The sequence below is a fragment of the Carya illinoinensis genome, chromosome 1, assembly GCF_018687715.1.
Source record: "Carya illinoinensis cultivar Pawnee chromosome 1, C.illinoinensisPawnee_v1, whole genome shotgun sequence".
NCBI classification, from domain to species: domain Eukaryota; kingdom Viridiplantae; phylum Streptophyta; class Magnoliopsida; order Fagales; family Juglandaceae; genus Carya; species Carya illinoinensis.
This window is the reverse complement of record NC_056752.1, coordinates 49,768,675-49,781,391: the sequence shown is the minus strand read 5'-3', so window position 1 is coordinate 49,781,391 and position 12,717 is coordinate 49,768,675. Positions and strand designations below refer to the sequence as shown.

Here is a 12,717-nt window from a genome sequence, read left to right as displayed (position 1 = left end):
TTTGTATACTCTGTGATTATAATTATCATTTCTTTATTATTATTCACTTTTCGCATTTTGTTCTTGGCATTCCAACGAATCTAATATGTGAAAAGCAGGACAATCTAATTGCACACAAACTTCCAGCAAGAAAAAAAAGGTTCATATATTTTTTTTTAACAATTAAATTAAGCGGATTCCCAAAAAGGATAAAACCTTACAATCAAACTTATCAAAGTCCAGCAAATAGTTTTAATCCTTAAATCAAAATTCCAGAGTTCCAATTATAAGAGCACCAGCCCAAGCTCGACTGGCCTCAATTCCTGTCTAATCCGATAGTTGTAAAGATAATAGTGCAGTTTCCCATCGCCTGGCCCAAATTTCAGTTCCTTCAAGAATGATCCATTCTGCATGACATCCAATGCATTGAAAACATCATAATCCTTGCGTTTAGCCACAATAAGAGCATCATTCATTAATTGTAGCAAAGGAGTTCTTGTGGCAACATTATAATAGGAATAAGCTGCTTTCAAAGTAGAATGATTCTGGTTGCCAAGGATAGACGAAGGAAGTGTGTAGAAACTGCAGAAGTCAGTTATCTCATGATTATCAGTACTTTCAACCAGATAACTATCCACGACATTCTCCTTTGGAAGAAGCCAATGCTCCACATCATTTTCATCAAAATCTGGCGCAACAACAAACTGGTTTAGATAAGTCCTAAGAAGCCGTGTAACTGCAGGAATATCATGCATCTCCATCTTTCTGAAACCTGGGGTGACTGTTGACTCTGGCAACTTGTAAAGCTTTATTGTTCGACTCATTGTCATCCTTGCACCAAGTCTAGAAAACCCAACATCAATCAGCTTCTTTGGGTTCAAGGATCTATGCCAATATTGGCAAGTTGAAATTGGTGTTGGAAGAACCACCCCTGCAGTATAGGCTGCTTGCCAGATATTCTCCAAGTGAACTCTCCTGGTAACCTCTTTGATCATGACAGGAGCAAGTCTCTTTGATCTGAGCCTTTTATGAACACAAAGGAAATTAATTTCTGCCATGGTTACTACATTGTCATGGGCCCGGATTCTAGCAGGAATGCCAGTAATGAAGGCAACCAACTTCTTCGAACTTTTGGCACGGACACCTATGTGCCAACTCCTATAATAACCTGGAGGGCGTAAGGCCCAGCGAAGAAACTCCTTTGAATAGTTGAATCGGAACATGTTCTCGTCATCCTCAACATAGTTATAAGTGAGGAGGTTATATACCTCATTGCACATCTCATCTGAATCGATATCACAAGTAATCCACTCATAGGGGTTGGGTAGGTTGTAAGGTTCTTGTTTGACTTCGGATAAGGGGGTTGGGGGTTCAATGGGGCCCTCGGGCAAACTGGTGTCCCCCAGATCCTTGAATTGCCCAACAGGTTGGGTTTCCCAAAACTTATGTCTCTTTCCAAGAGAGAGTGATTCTTGAACCTTTCGAGTTATAGCATCAAGAGGGAGGTCATGCTCAGGTTCATTCCCATCAGGAACAGGGTTTTGGGTTTCTTCAGGTGATCCAGGTGATGCATTGCTATCAACCATTCTGACATATTTTTCATGAGGCAGTCAGCAAGACAACACCAAAAATCCTTACCATTGCAAACTGGAAAAAAACATCGATACAGTATGTTTGATTGCAGCAGAAAAGTAAAATAAGAAATAATTATCATATGTCCTAGGTTATTCATGTAAGAAGGGCCTCCACTCAAATGTGCATGAAATGCCATTTGATCTGTGCTCATTGGAAGAAACAAAAGTTAACAAAAGACTTCAATCAACTGCTGATCAAGTTAATTCTCCAATCTCAAGTCAAGTTATTGTCCATCTTAGTTTTTCCTAAATGATCCAGTATCCGCCCGCTAGGGGAGAGGGGGCGGGAGGTCAAATAAGAACCACGTTTCAATCTTTTCTTTTTCCCACCATTTTTTTTAGCAAACAAATAGATGGAAAAGGATTTTCAAAACCAAGTGTAGCACTTGAAGATCAAACCTTTAAGGCCAATGAGATTAAATTATAAAGAGTAATAGAGTTTAAATAATTATAATGAACAAGCCCAATTAGGTATGGGTTGGTTATGTAAGCCAAACGAAAGTTAAAAACCCAACCTATTCTAACTATTTAGCTAACTAAAAGGATACTTTTTACAATATATATATATATATATATATTCTTTTCCTTTTGCATCCGAAACTAAACAACTCAAATATTAACATCCAATTTTTCTAGTTTCCTTCCCTTTTTCTCAATTATCACAGAAATAGGCAGAAAGTAGGGAAACCGACCAATTTCAACAAATGAAAATAAAACTTAGAAGTACATGCATATCATAGAAACGAACTTCAAATATTGAATCAAAATACACAATAAACCCGATCAACATCACGATGAAAAAATCAAAGCAGCAAGTGACAAGAGAAAGCAGTATGTTTTAATTCTGAGCTACCAGACACATTATGAAAAACGCAAGTCCATTAAACGCATATAAACAAAGTAATTCCAAGATCTATACAGAAGAACGTGTACTGGAACTCAGCGAACCACTAAAACGCTCCGCCACTGAAGAGAGCAACTAAATTTTCCAATCTCTGATTTTCCATGGTTTTATGACCAAGCAAACAAAGAGTAAAATCACTACGAAAACGAAAAGATCCATTATTACCTCAAGATTATGCATGAACCTGTGAAATTAAATATTCAAATCGATCTCTCTCCGAGCTCGTTTGTATCTTCTGCGCTCTGAGACCTAGGTCTCATATAGAGAGAACGAGAGCCTTGGAGAGATCGAAGAGGTTGGGGGATATTGTTGGAAGTAGCGAAAATGAAGCGTGGAATAAAGCAGCATTGCGGTAAATATTAATGAAGTGTGTGGGTATATATGTCATTTTAGGATTCAATTCCAAATTGGGACGGAGAGAATAAAGTCGTCTTGTCGGGTGAGATGCACAAGCATGGAATCACTTATTGCCTATTCGACGAGACGTCCATTTGTACAAAAGTACAGTGCTGAGTTAAATTTTAGGCGTTGAGTTGAGACGTGGTAATAAATTGAGATATTTGAATAAATTTTATAAGATTTATCTAAAATGAATTTAGATGTATTTATAAAAAATTAAAAAATGTTATAAGTCTTATATGTAAAGTGATGTTAAGTTAAAAAAAATTGTGTATCTTACATATAAATATATTTTTAATTGATATGAATTTAATGATTTGATAATTAAATTTTCGAGAATTGAGTCTTTGAGAATTGGACCCCAACATTTATATAATCTTCTAAGAGCATCTTCATCGATTTGCCCAAAGTTTAAGGATGGTTAAAATTTGGTTAATATGTTATCCAAAAAAAATCATTAATGTGTCAAAAAATTCTACATCGGATCGAGTAGTGTTAAAAGAATTTAAATATTAACTACAGTCATTCACTAAATTTGAAAGACTACAATAGCTTCAATAGATATTAAAATAATAATTTCTTATTCCAAAATGTGATAAAAATAATACTTCAACAAGTATTAAAATAATAATTTCTTACTTCAACAAATATAATTATTATTAACATTTAATTAGTAAACCGTAAAACTATAAAATATTATAAAAATAAATTCAATAAAAAATTATTAAATTAATAATATTTAATTATTATATAAAAAGTAAATAGATAATTTAATGTGAGAATTAAATTTAAATATAATAGATAAATACAAATTTATGTAATATTAATTAAAATTAAAATATGCATTTGAGAAATCCAACAACGTGGTCGTGTCTACTATGGGCTTTTTCAAGCTTCGTGATGCTATTTATGGGCCCGATGAATGACTTTCTGTACGACTAGACTTATTTTTTCGCATTTTTTATTGTTTCTGAAATTCGTGACGTTTTTTTTTTTTTTTCCTTCCAAAAAGAGTGATTATTTCAATTTTTTATAATGTGGGTAAAACTTTTTACACGTATCCATTTCTTTTCTAAAGTTCTACATATTAAAAAAGAAATGTAAGAAATACTAATGAATATTCTAAAAAAGAATAAGATAATTTTATTTAGGTATCTAGATGTTGTAAATTATTGGTTTTGTTATAAGATGGTTGGTTACGAGGATTTGATCCATAAGAAAAACAAAGGATTAAGAATAATGTAGATATAATTATGGGTGGTACAAGTGTCACGTATTCATTTTGAAAAAAATAAGACTTACTATTAACAAAAATAATTTTTCATGTAGATCTTATATTTATTCACTTTTTAAAATGAGAGCACGTATTATATGACTAACAAATATTATTTCTCAAAAAGTTATTTTACATATCGTTCTATAAATAAAGAATAATGCTACATACAGTTATAAAGTATGCAAACGCCGTTCAATCGTTTTGAAAAAATAGTATAATCTACTATTAAACATTAATTAATTTTTTTCATGTGGATTTTATATTTACTCATTTTTTTCAAAAAGATTATATAGCACTTACATACTCTACGATTACAAATATAATTTCTCATAAACAAGAGATAAATCTAAGTGAAATAAATTTGAATTATTAAAAATATATTTAATACATACAGTCACTTTTACATACCACTTATATACTTTATTGATGTGATTAGTCAAAGTAATTATTTTATGTTAAAAAATAATGAAGTTAATTATATTAATGAAGTGAGTAATGAATAAGTAAAATCCATTGCATGTAAAGTTTTTGATTTATATATCCACGTATTAGAATTAACTCATGTTCCCAAAAATTGTTATAAATTTCTTAGTACGTATCATATTATATATAATATTATACATATTAAATATCTGTTTCATTTTATTAATTTCGTTTTTCAATCAAATTTCGAGTTTTTTAAATTTTAAATTTTTTACAATTTCAATAGCGTCATGAGCCATGACGCGTGAGAGCACAATCTCCTCAGCAACCAAACGGATCAAAGGTAATAAAATGAAATCCCCAGGGATGAATCCGGAAACTGAAATATTATTTTAACGAGAGCAGCAAAACCTAATTCACACGCACGTAACCCATTTGGAACGTATAAAAACCTCACTGCTTTTACGTCCGCCTCCTTTTCATTCAATTCAAACTCCACGGCGCAGATCCGAGGAGTTTGGAAACCCTAGCTACCATCTTCCTCAAAGCCGCAACAAACCCTCACGCTCTCTTCTCTCTCCAACTTGAAATCATCAACAATCAGTAGGTCTTTATCTCCGCTCCTGTATTCTGAACATGATGCTACTCTGTGTCCATAGGACTCTATATGTGCATTTACGGGTTGATGGGTTGGTCGTTATTGCAGCGGGATTTTTATGTTTGTTTTTATTTTTGGTTTGAAGATTCGTTACTGTTGGTCAATGTGTTGTTTATTGGGTTGTGATTGAGTTGTGTTCGTGCGTGGGATCTGCAGCTTTTTTAAGTTCTTGTTTTTTTTTTTTTTTTTGGGATTTCGGTTCTGTTGAGATATTTGATTAAGCGATATGTTCAATGGGTGCTGTGCCTTTTTATGGGGAAACCAGGAGGGAGGAAATATGATAGGGTAGTCAAAAGTACGATCTTTAGTGTTTAGGAGTCGAGAAATAGATGAGTTTTGACATCTGAACGTTATCGGCATGCGCTTTTATATTCACGTATATTATTTTTGGAAACAACGACTGCTTTTTGCTGACTGAAAGGACCCAGGTTTTGTTTTTGCGAAGCTACTGGTACGGTAATTAAAAAAAGTTCGAGAACCTGGTTTTGTCTCCATGTCTACTTTTCCCGTCAGTTTCAAACAAGAAGGTGGAGGAATTTTTTGAGAACCATTGGCCTCGGTGTTCTATAAGCGCAGAGAGTATCATGTCTTTTTTATATTTTGATAGGTGAATTAAAAATTAGTTATAAAAGGTTGAAATTCAATTAGTGGATCGATCAACAGACGTTAACTTTTCTATTCATGTCATGCACTATAGTTAGCCATACCATGTGTATATCATGATTCATGAGGGCAAGTGTTTATCGACTCAGTAGTTTTCGTTCTAATTTATTCTGTTTTTGAATTTTCGAAGGTTACCCCGGTTGAATGTCAAGAGAAAAAATGATAGTACATAATGCATTGAGCTAAACTTTGGGGTAGTGGGAAAATCAGTGTCTGTTGCTTAAGGATTTATGTCCCAATATAATTGCTGTCAACCCATTAGAATATCTTCTCTATATATTAATTAAAGAAGAAATATAATACTTGCCCTTCTATTTGTTTGGTTTGCAAGTTTGGCTCTTCCGGTACAGTTTTGATGTTTTGATATCGATCGCTACCCTGTAAACACTAAAAAAAAAGGAGCAAATTTGTTACGACCCTTTTGCTGTAATATTTTTCCACATGAATTTTCTGGACTTTTTTCACTAAATACCTACAATAGTTTTTCTTTTACTCTTGCATGAAAATGTTACAGCAATTTTTGTCATTACTCTGTCTCTGTCACACGCATTTATAGAGTCTCTGACTTGATTCTGGAACTTACATATTTTATTGCTGTTTTGGCTCTCTCTCTCTCTCTCTCTCTCTCTCTCTCTCTCTCTCTCTCTCTCTTGCCCCCCCTTCTATCTCTGTGCTGAAGTTGCTGTATATGTTTTGCCTTTCTGTGTACAGCTATGGCAGGTGCAGCTCCAGAAGGTTCACAATTTGATGCTCGTCAGTTTGATACTAAGATGAACGAGTTGTAAGTATTCTGCTTACTTTCTTCAGCTGCATGCTGCGATTTTTGCTGTTTGAAACATATAATAAGGCTATTTACTCTTAACATTTCTTTGATTCTATCTTTTGTGCTTTGTATTTTTTGCATCATTTTGTCTTTTTGACAAATTGATTATTGCAGGCTCTCAGCTGATGGGCAAGACTTCTTCACCTCATATGACGAGGTTTATGAAAGTTTTGACGCAATGGGATTGCAAGAAAACCTTCTGAGGGGTATCTATGCTTATGGTAGGTATAAGCGGTTTCATTATATGATTATGATTGACAAAAGAAAAGAAAATTAAGTGAAATTGTAATTTTGACACCACCAGCCTGCTAAAATATTTGTACTAATAGAAGGAAACTCTTCAAAGTTGACTAGCAAACCATTCTAAAAACTCTTATTGGTTGGTTTTGCTTTTACACTATTTCTTACCACTTGATGATAAGTTGTTACAAAATCTTCAGCATCCCAAAATTATTATTGTTTCAGTAACATTTTTTTTTTTAAAATGTGCACGTTGTCATGGACTTTGTTATTATCCTTCTTATTTTTTACTTCTTGCCTATATATGTTAAGTGTATTAACAAACACATATTTTGAAGGTTTTGAGAAGCCTTCTGCAATTCAGCAAAGGGGAATTGTTCCTTTCTGTAAAGGCCTTGACGTGATCCAACAGGCTCAATCTGGAACAGGAAAAACAGCAACTTTCTGCTCTGGGATTTTGCAGCAACTTGATTATGGTCTTGTCCAATGCCAGGCTTTGGTGTTGGCACCGACTAGAGAACTAGCACAACAGATTGAGAAGGTTATGCGGGCACTTGGTGATTATCTTGGTGTGAAGGTTCATGCTTGTGTTGGTGGGACAAGTGTTCGTGAGGATCAACGCATTCTTCAAGCCGGTGTCCATGTTGTTGTTGGTACTCCTGGTCGTGTATTTGACATGTTGCGGAGGCAGTCACTTCGCCCTGATTCAATTAAGATGTTTGTATTGGATGAGGCTGATGAAATGCTTTCTCGTGGTTTCAAGGACCAGGTTTGTCAATTATTTGATCTCAGTTCTTTTTTTAGTTGTGTTGCATATAAATTTGATGCACAGTTTTATTTTAGACCGCACTTTATTGTCAGAGGAGTGTTTACATGTGTGGTGGATGTATATTTTGGAAGATTCTGCTCTTAATCAACAACACAGGCAGGTGATAAGATGTCACAGCAAGCAATTGGAGCATTGTTGTCCTGATTAAGTATAATTTGAGCTGCTGAAGAAATGAATGATGTAGAAATAGACGCAGTTTGGACTTGTCAGATTAACAATAAATGTCCCTTGAGTTTTGATCTGAGTTCATGAGGATTTCTAGATATGTTTTGTTCATTAGTAAGACTTCTAATTTAATGCAAAGAATTTGGAACCTTTATTTTATGAAGAGCTTATTTGAGTCATTTCATAATAATCTGAAGAAATTGAAATAATAATTTCATGAGAACTAATGGGATTAGGTGTGATTTATTGCTTCTCCTATACTTGCAGTAGATGATTGACAAAAGTACTAGTATGTATTTTAGTGTTTGTTTTTGAAGTTCTCCATGCATCTGGCAACTATCAATAGCCAACTTAAGTTGCATCTCATTTGTAACCAATCTAGATCCAACTTGACGTATCAAAGATATTTTATCAAAATAATTGCGCATCATTGTTTTTTCTTTATATAGAAAGTCGTTTGTGTTGCTTCTCTCTCTCTCTCTCTCTCTCTCTCTCTTCCCCCTTCCACCCGGTTTTAGTTTTTCTTTTAGTTTTATTATGAGCTTTGACAGTTTTGAAAAGGCATTTGCTATTTCTGGCCTGATATTGGTGTTATGTTTGTCAGATCTATGATATTTTTCAGCTGCTGCCAGCCAAAGTTCAGGTCGGGGTGTTCTCTGCCACAATGCCTCCTGAAGCCCTTGAGATCACCAGGAAGTTTATGAACAAGCCTGTGAGAATCTTGGTAAAGCGTGATGAGCTCACCCTTGAGGGTATCAAGCAGTTTTATGTCAATGTTGATAAGGAAGAATGGAAGCTTGAGACACTCTGTGATCTCTATGAGACACTGGCCATCACCCAAAGTGTCATTTTTGTGAACACACGACGCAAGGTTGACTGGCTCACTGACAAGATGCGAAGCCGTGACCACACTGTGTCAGCCACCCATGGTGACATGGACCAGAACACTCGGGATATAATTATGCGTGAGTTCCGCTCTGGCTCTTCACGTGTCCTCATCACCACTGATCTGTTGGCTCGTGGTATTGATGTGCAGCAAGTGTCCCTAGTCATAAATTTCGACCTTCCTACTCAACCAGAAAACTACCTTCATCGAATTGGTCGAAGTGGACGGTTTGGGAGAAAGGGTGTTGCCATAAATTTTGTTACAAAGGATGATGAAAGAATGCTGTATGACATTCAGAAGTTCTATAATGTGGTCATCGAGGAGCTGCCAAATAATATTGCTGACCTCCTGTGATGAGCCTTTTTGGTTTGGTTGAGGCATAGGGGTTTTTCCTCTTAACGAGTACTAATTAAGGTTTTTTAGTTTTATTCTCTCTTCCTCTAGTCTCCTAAGTTAATGCTCCCAAACATATCTGACCGTTTAATGAATTGGGTTTAGGGTTGTGCATTATTGCAAAATATAAAGACTCGAAGTTGCCAGTTTCGGAGTAAAAGGATTCTTGAAATTTTGTTTTGTTAAGTTGTATTTTAAGCCCGTTATTATTGTTATGTTTTAGTTCTATTTGGTTATAAATGTTTCATGTATTTCCTTTATAATAGAAAAACTGGTTTATATTATAGATTAGAGGGGGGATGGGACGGCCTAAAAAATCTGCCCTCTCCTGTGGTGATTTTCTGCATTTTTTTCCTCCGTTTTTGGCATTAAAGCTTTGCAGGCATTTTGTTTGCTTCGTCAGCAACTTTGTAGCTGTGGCTGCAAGATCCCAACCAGGATTGCTGGTTTATTGGCCTTAAGCCTTCTCTCTCTATTTATGACTTGTTCACCCGAAGTGCATGATGTTTGTAACCCTTTGTCGGAATGCTTGTTCTCTTTCGATAAAGTTAGGACTGTATGGAAGGAGATGAGCGTGCATCTAAGAAATAGCCATGTTTGCACATTAGTTACATTCCATTGGCTGTATTTAGTTTTACACTGTATTTTTATATAAATACCTCACATATATTTCATAACAGTTGTAAGAAAGATTCACAGTTTCAATACAAACAGGTGTTCAAGTTCTCTTTCTCGTCTTCCATATTTCTCCCCTTCTCAACATATCTATTAGAAACTTCCATGACAAAATCTGATTGGTTGTTCTTGAATTCTCCATCGATTTAACAATGACTTGTTCCTCTCATTATTCTCAAATTTATCACGAAGATTCATTGAGCCCTTATTTTCTCCATCACGAAGGATTAAATTGAGACATTTATCATTCTTGCGCAAGATCAATGACTAAAGCCTTCATATGCAAAGAACAAGATGGGTTTTATCAATAGAACCCTAAAGAAACTCTCGAATGAAGAAGACCCGATTCGTCAATCATGGCTATTTTTAAGAGTGCATTATTATTAAAATACAGTTTCTTTTCCATCAACTTTTCTTTTCGATTCTAAAGATTGTGTTACAAATTTTGGGAGGTCCATAAGAATTTGTTGGACGAGAAATCGAAGTGGATCATTGACTTGGTCAGGATAATTTAGCACACCAAGAAAAAACATGAATATCACATTTACGTACTGCACCATCATATCTGAAAATTCGGTGGCCTCCCCCATTCCCGATAAAGAAAGCAATAGCATGGTGCATAGAGCAAACACGTAGCAACACGTGGAAAATACATTTTTCAGTCCAAGATAACATATGGTTCCGTGTATTGTAGGGTCTGATCTGTCTTTGTCGGAGAGGCTGAGGGTCCTACAACTGAGATATAATCAAACCGCAAGGCCCCATCCATTCAAACAATTTCCCAAGTCTTTATGGCATTAAGAAGTTGTTACATTAATCATTATGCTTCAGATATCGTGTATATGGTCAAGCTGTCCAACCGACTTTTTCATTTCTTGTCCAACTTTGCTATCTTCCAGGCCTCCATGTTTTAACTGTATTCATGCCTAACTTCAGCAAAATGATGGAAAGGCAATTATAGTTTTTCTCTCTGTTTTTTTTTTTTTTTTTTTTTCTTTAACCCGAGAACCAATCACTTTATGGTTATTTCCATACAATAAATAGGTCCTGAACAATATGAAATCTTGAAAGGAAAATGTTTGGGCGACCGAGAAAGGTGACCCTTTACAGTGATGGATTTTATCTTTTTTTTTTTTTTTTTTTTTTTCAACTTAATAATTAAGTAAATATTTTGTAATGAATTTGTGAATTTTTTTCAAAATATTTAAAGGGATTTAAAAATTAGAAAAAAAAACTACATTTTACAATGTCGATATAGAACAAGGTGGCCTTTCTCGACGACCCTAACATTGTCCATCTTGAAATTTTACTTGAACTTTATTATAGCATTCTCCTAAACAAAACTAATAAACTATCTGGTTTAGATAGTAAAAGTGTTCAATTTCATCTCATTTTATTATTATAATTTTTTTAAATTTTAAAATAATAATAATATTAAAAAATAATATTTTAAATTCTAATAATATTTTATTTAATTTATATCTAAAATTATGGAACTTAAAACTTTGTCTTTTAACCAGGGCTGGGGGTGGGTGGGGTTACGGTATGGCTTCCTTTTGGCTTTTGAAACTTCTCTTCTGCTTTTAATAGTAGAGTATTTTTCATTTCAGATTTCACTTCAATGGTTCCCAGGGAATATTTTTTTTTTTTTTTTCTCCTAAAATTTGAACTGCCCACACTTTTTTTGTAAGCTGAACTGCCATTTACTAAATCATAATAATTGCTATTTGCTCCAATTACACTCTTGTATACCTCATTATGTCTAGCTATAAGTGCAATAAAGAGTACTCAAAACAGGTGTCCCATTAAATAGAAAAACAATTCTTTATTTAATTTCAAAAGTCTTATTTTACTTCATTTGGTTTCGATTCTCTGTCTCTCTTTTTTTCTCTTAGTTTAATCAAATGAGATCAGACGTTCGTTCTTCTGCTGCACAGGAGCATAATTTTTTATTTTTATCATCTTTAATTTTCTTAACTATTAATAAAGATTTAAGTTTACCGTTAAATATTAGAAGATATGTTGAGTCATGTTATATATATATATATAATATCAATTCTAGTATGTATATTTTTACGTATTTTTTATACACTCTATTGATATGATTAGTTAAATTAATTAGTTCATATTTAAAATATGTGAGACAGCCAATCATATTAGTAAAGTGCATAAAAAATATATAAAAATGATTGTATATAGAATTTTTGATAAACTTTCTATGATATTATTGATTTTTTATAAGTTTAGAGTGCATGGAATTTTAGTTTGTTAAAAAGAATAGTGCTACATCTATCGAGGATATAGCACGAGCTCGGTCCTGAGAAGACCAAAATTTCTTTTTTATTTTTTTTATTTTTTATTTTTATATTCTTAAATATATCTATTTTTTAAAAATTCACAACATCACTAAAAATATACTTCTTTAATCACTAAGTTAAAAAAAAAAAAAAAAAAGGAAGACCTATCGGGACCCATATTTCAGAAAGCCTAGCATTTTCGTTTGTTAAAAATGATATGATTTAATTAGAACCATGAGTTAGTTAGTTGAATGTCAATTGTTTCAAACACGAAAGGTATCTGAATTTTCGTACTCACTACATTTTTAATTCCCTTGAAGAAGTCAAAATTTATCTGTTCCACGTGTGCAATCAGGTCCGGTCAAACTCAGCAGCCTCATGCAACTCCACGGTATGAAGCAAAGTTGGAAACATAAAAAAACCCCCACAAAGTCCATTAGAAAAAGCTACATCAAATTAACGGCTGCAAACAC

General features: G+C 33.9%; 2 protein-coding genes across 4 annotated transcripts; one reads left to right on the top strand and one right to left on the bottom strand.

Annotated features, from left to right (window-relative positions):
• Positions 1–120: 120 nt before the first annotated feature.
• Positions 121–2,842, bottom strand: LOC122281127 (glycylpeptide N-tetradecanoyltransferase 1-like). Of its 2 annotated transcripts, none has more exons than XM_043092409.1 (2): positions 2,683–2,842; positions 121–1,566 (listed from the first exon to the last, which is right to left on the bottom strand). In XM_043092409.1, the coding sequence occupies exon 2, from the start codon at positions 1,563–1,565 to the stop codon at positions 264–266; it is 1,302 nt and encodes a 433-aa protein (XP_042948343.1). In that variant the 5' UTR covers position 1,566; positions 2,683–2,842; the 3' UTR covers positions 121–263. The 2 variants fall into 2 exon arrangements, with proteins under 2 accessions (XP_042948343.1, XP_042948350.1); XM_043092416.1 differs by having other exon boundaries at positions 121–1,626; positions 2,683–2,838.
• A 2,214-nt stretch (positions 2,843–5,056) lies between these two features.
• Positions 5,057–9,458, top strand: LOC122281116 (eukaryotic initiation factor 4A-15-like). 2 transcript variants are annotated; one of them, XM_043092398.1, is made up of 5 exons: positions 5,057–5,222; positions 6,648–6,717; positions 6,874–6,980; positions 7,338–7,768; positions 8,598–9,458. In XM_043092398.1, the coding sequence occupies exons 2-5, from the start codon at positions 6,650–6,652 to the stop codon at positions 9,231–9,233; spliced, it is 1,242 nt and encodes a 413-aa protein (XP_042948332.1). In that variant the 5' UTR covers positions 5,057–5,222; positions 6,648–6,649; the 3' UTR covers positions 9,234–9,458. The 2 variants fall into 2 exon arrangements, with proteins under 2 accessions (XP_042948332.1, XP_042948324.1); XM_043092390.1 differs by having other exon boundaries at positions 5,058–5,218.
• Positions 9,459–12,717: the final 3,259 nt, after the last annotated feature.

Excerpts from the sequence above, each read along its gene's own strand:
- LOC122281116 (XM_043092398.1), top strand. The coding sequence starts at position 6,650 with ATGGCAGGTGCAGCTCCAGAAGGTTCACAATTTGATGCTCGTCAGTTT. Across the intron at positions 6,718-6,873 it reads GATACTAAGATGAACGAGTT|GCTCTCAGCTGATGGGCAAG; the intron begins GTAAGTATTCTG and ends TGATTATTGCAG. Across the intron at positions 7,769-8,597 it reads CTCGTGGTTTCAAGGACCAG|ATCTATGATATTTTTCAGCT; the intron begins GTTTGTCAATTA and ends TATGTTTGTCAG.
- LOC122281127 (XM_043092409.1), bottom strand. The coding sequence starts at position 1,565 with ATGGTTGATAGCAATGCATCACCTGGATCACCTGAAGAAACCCAAAAC.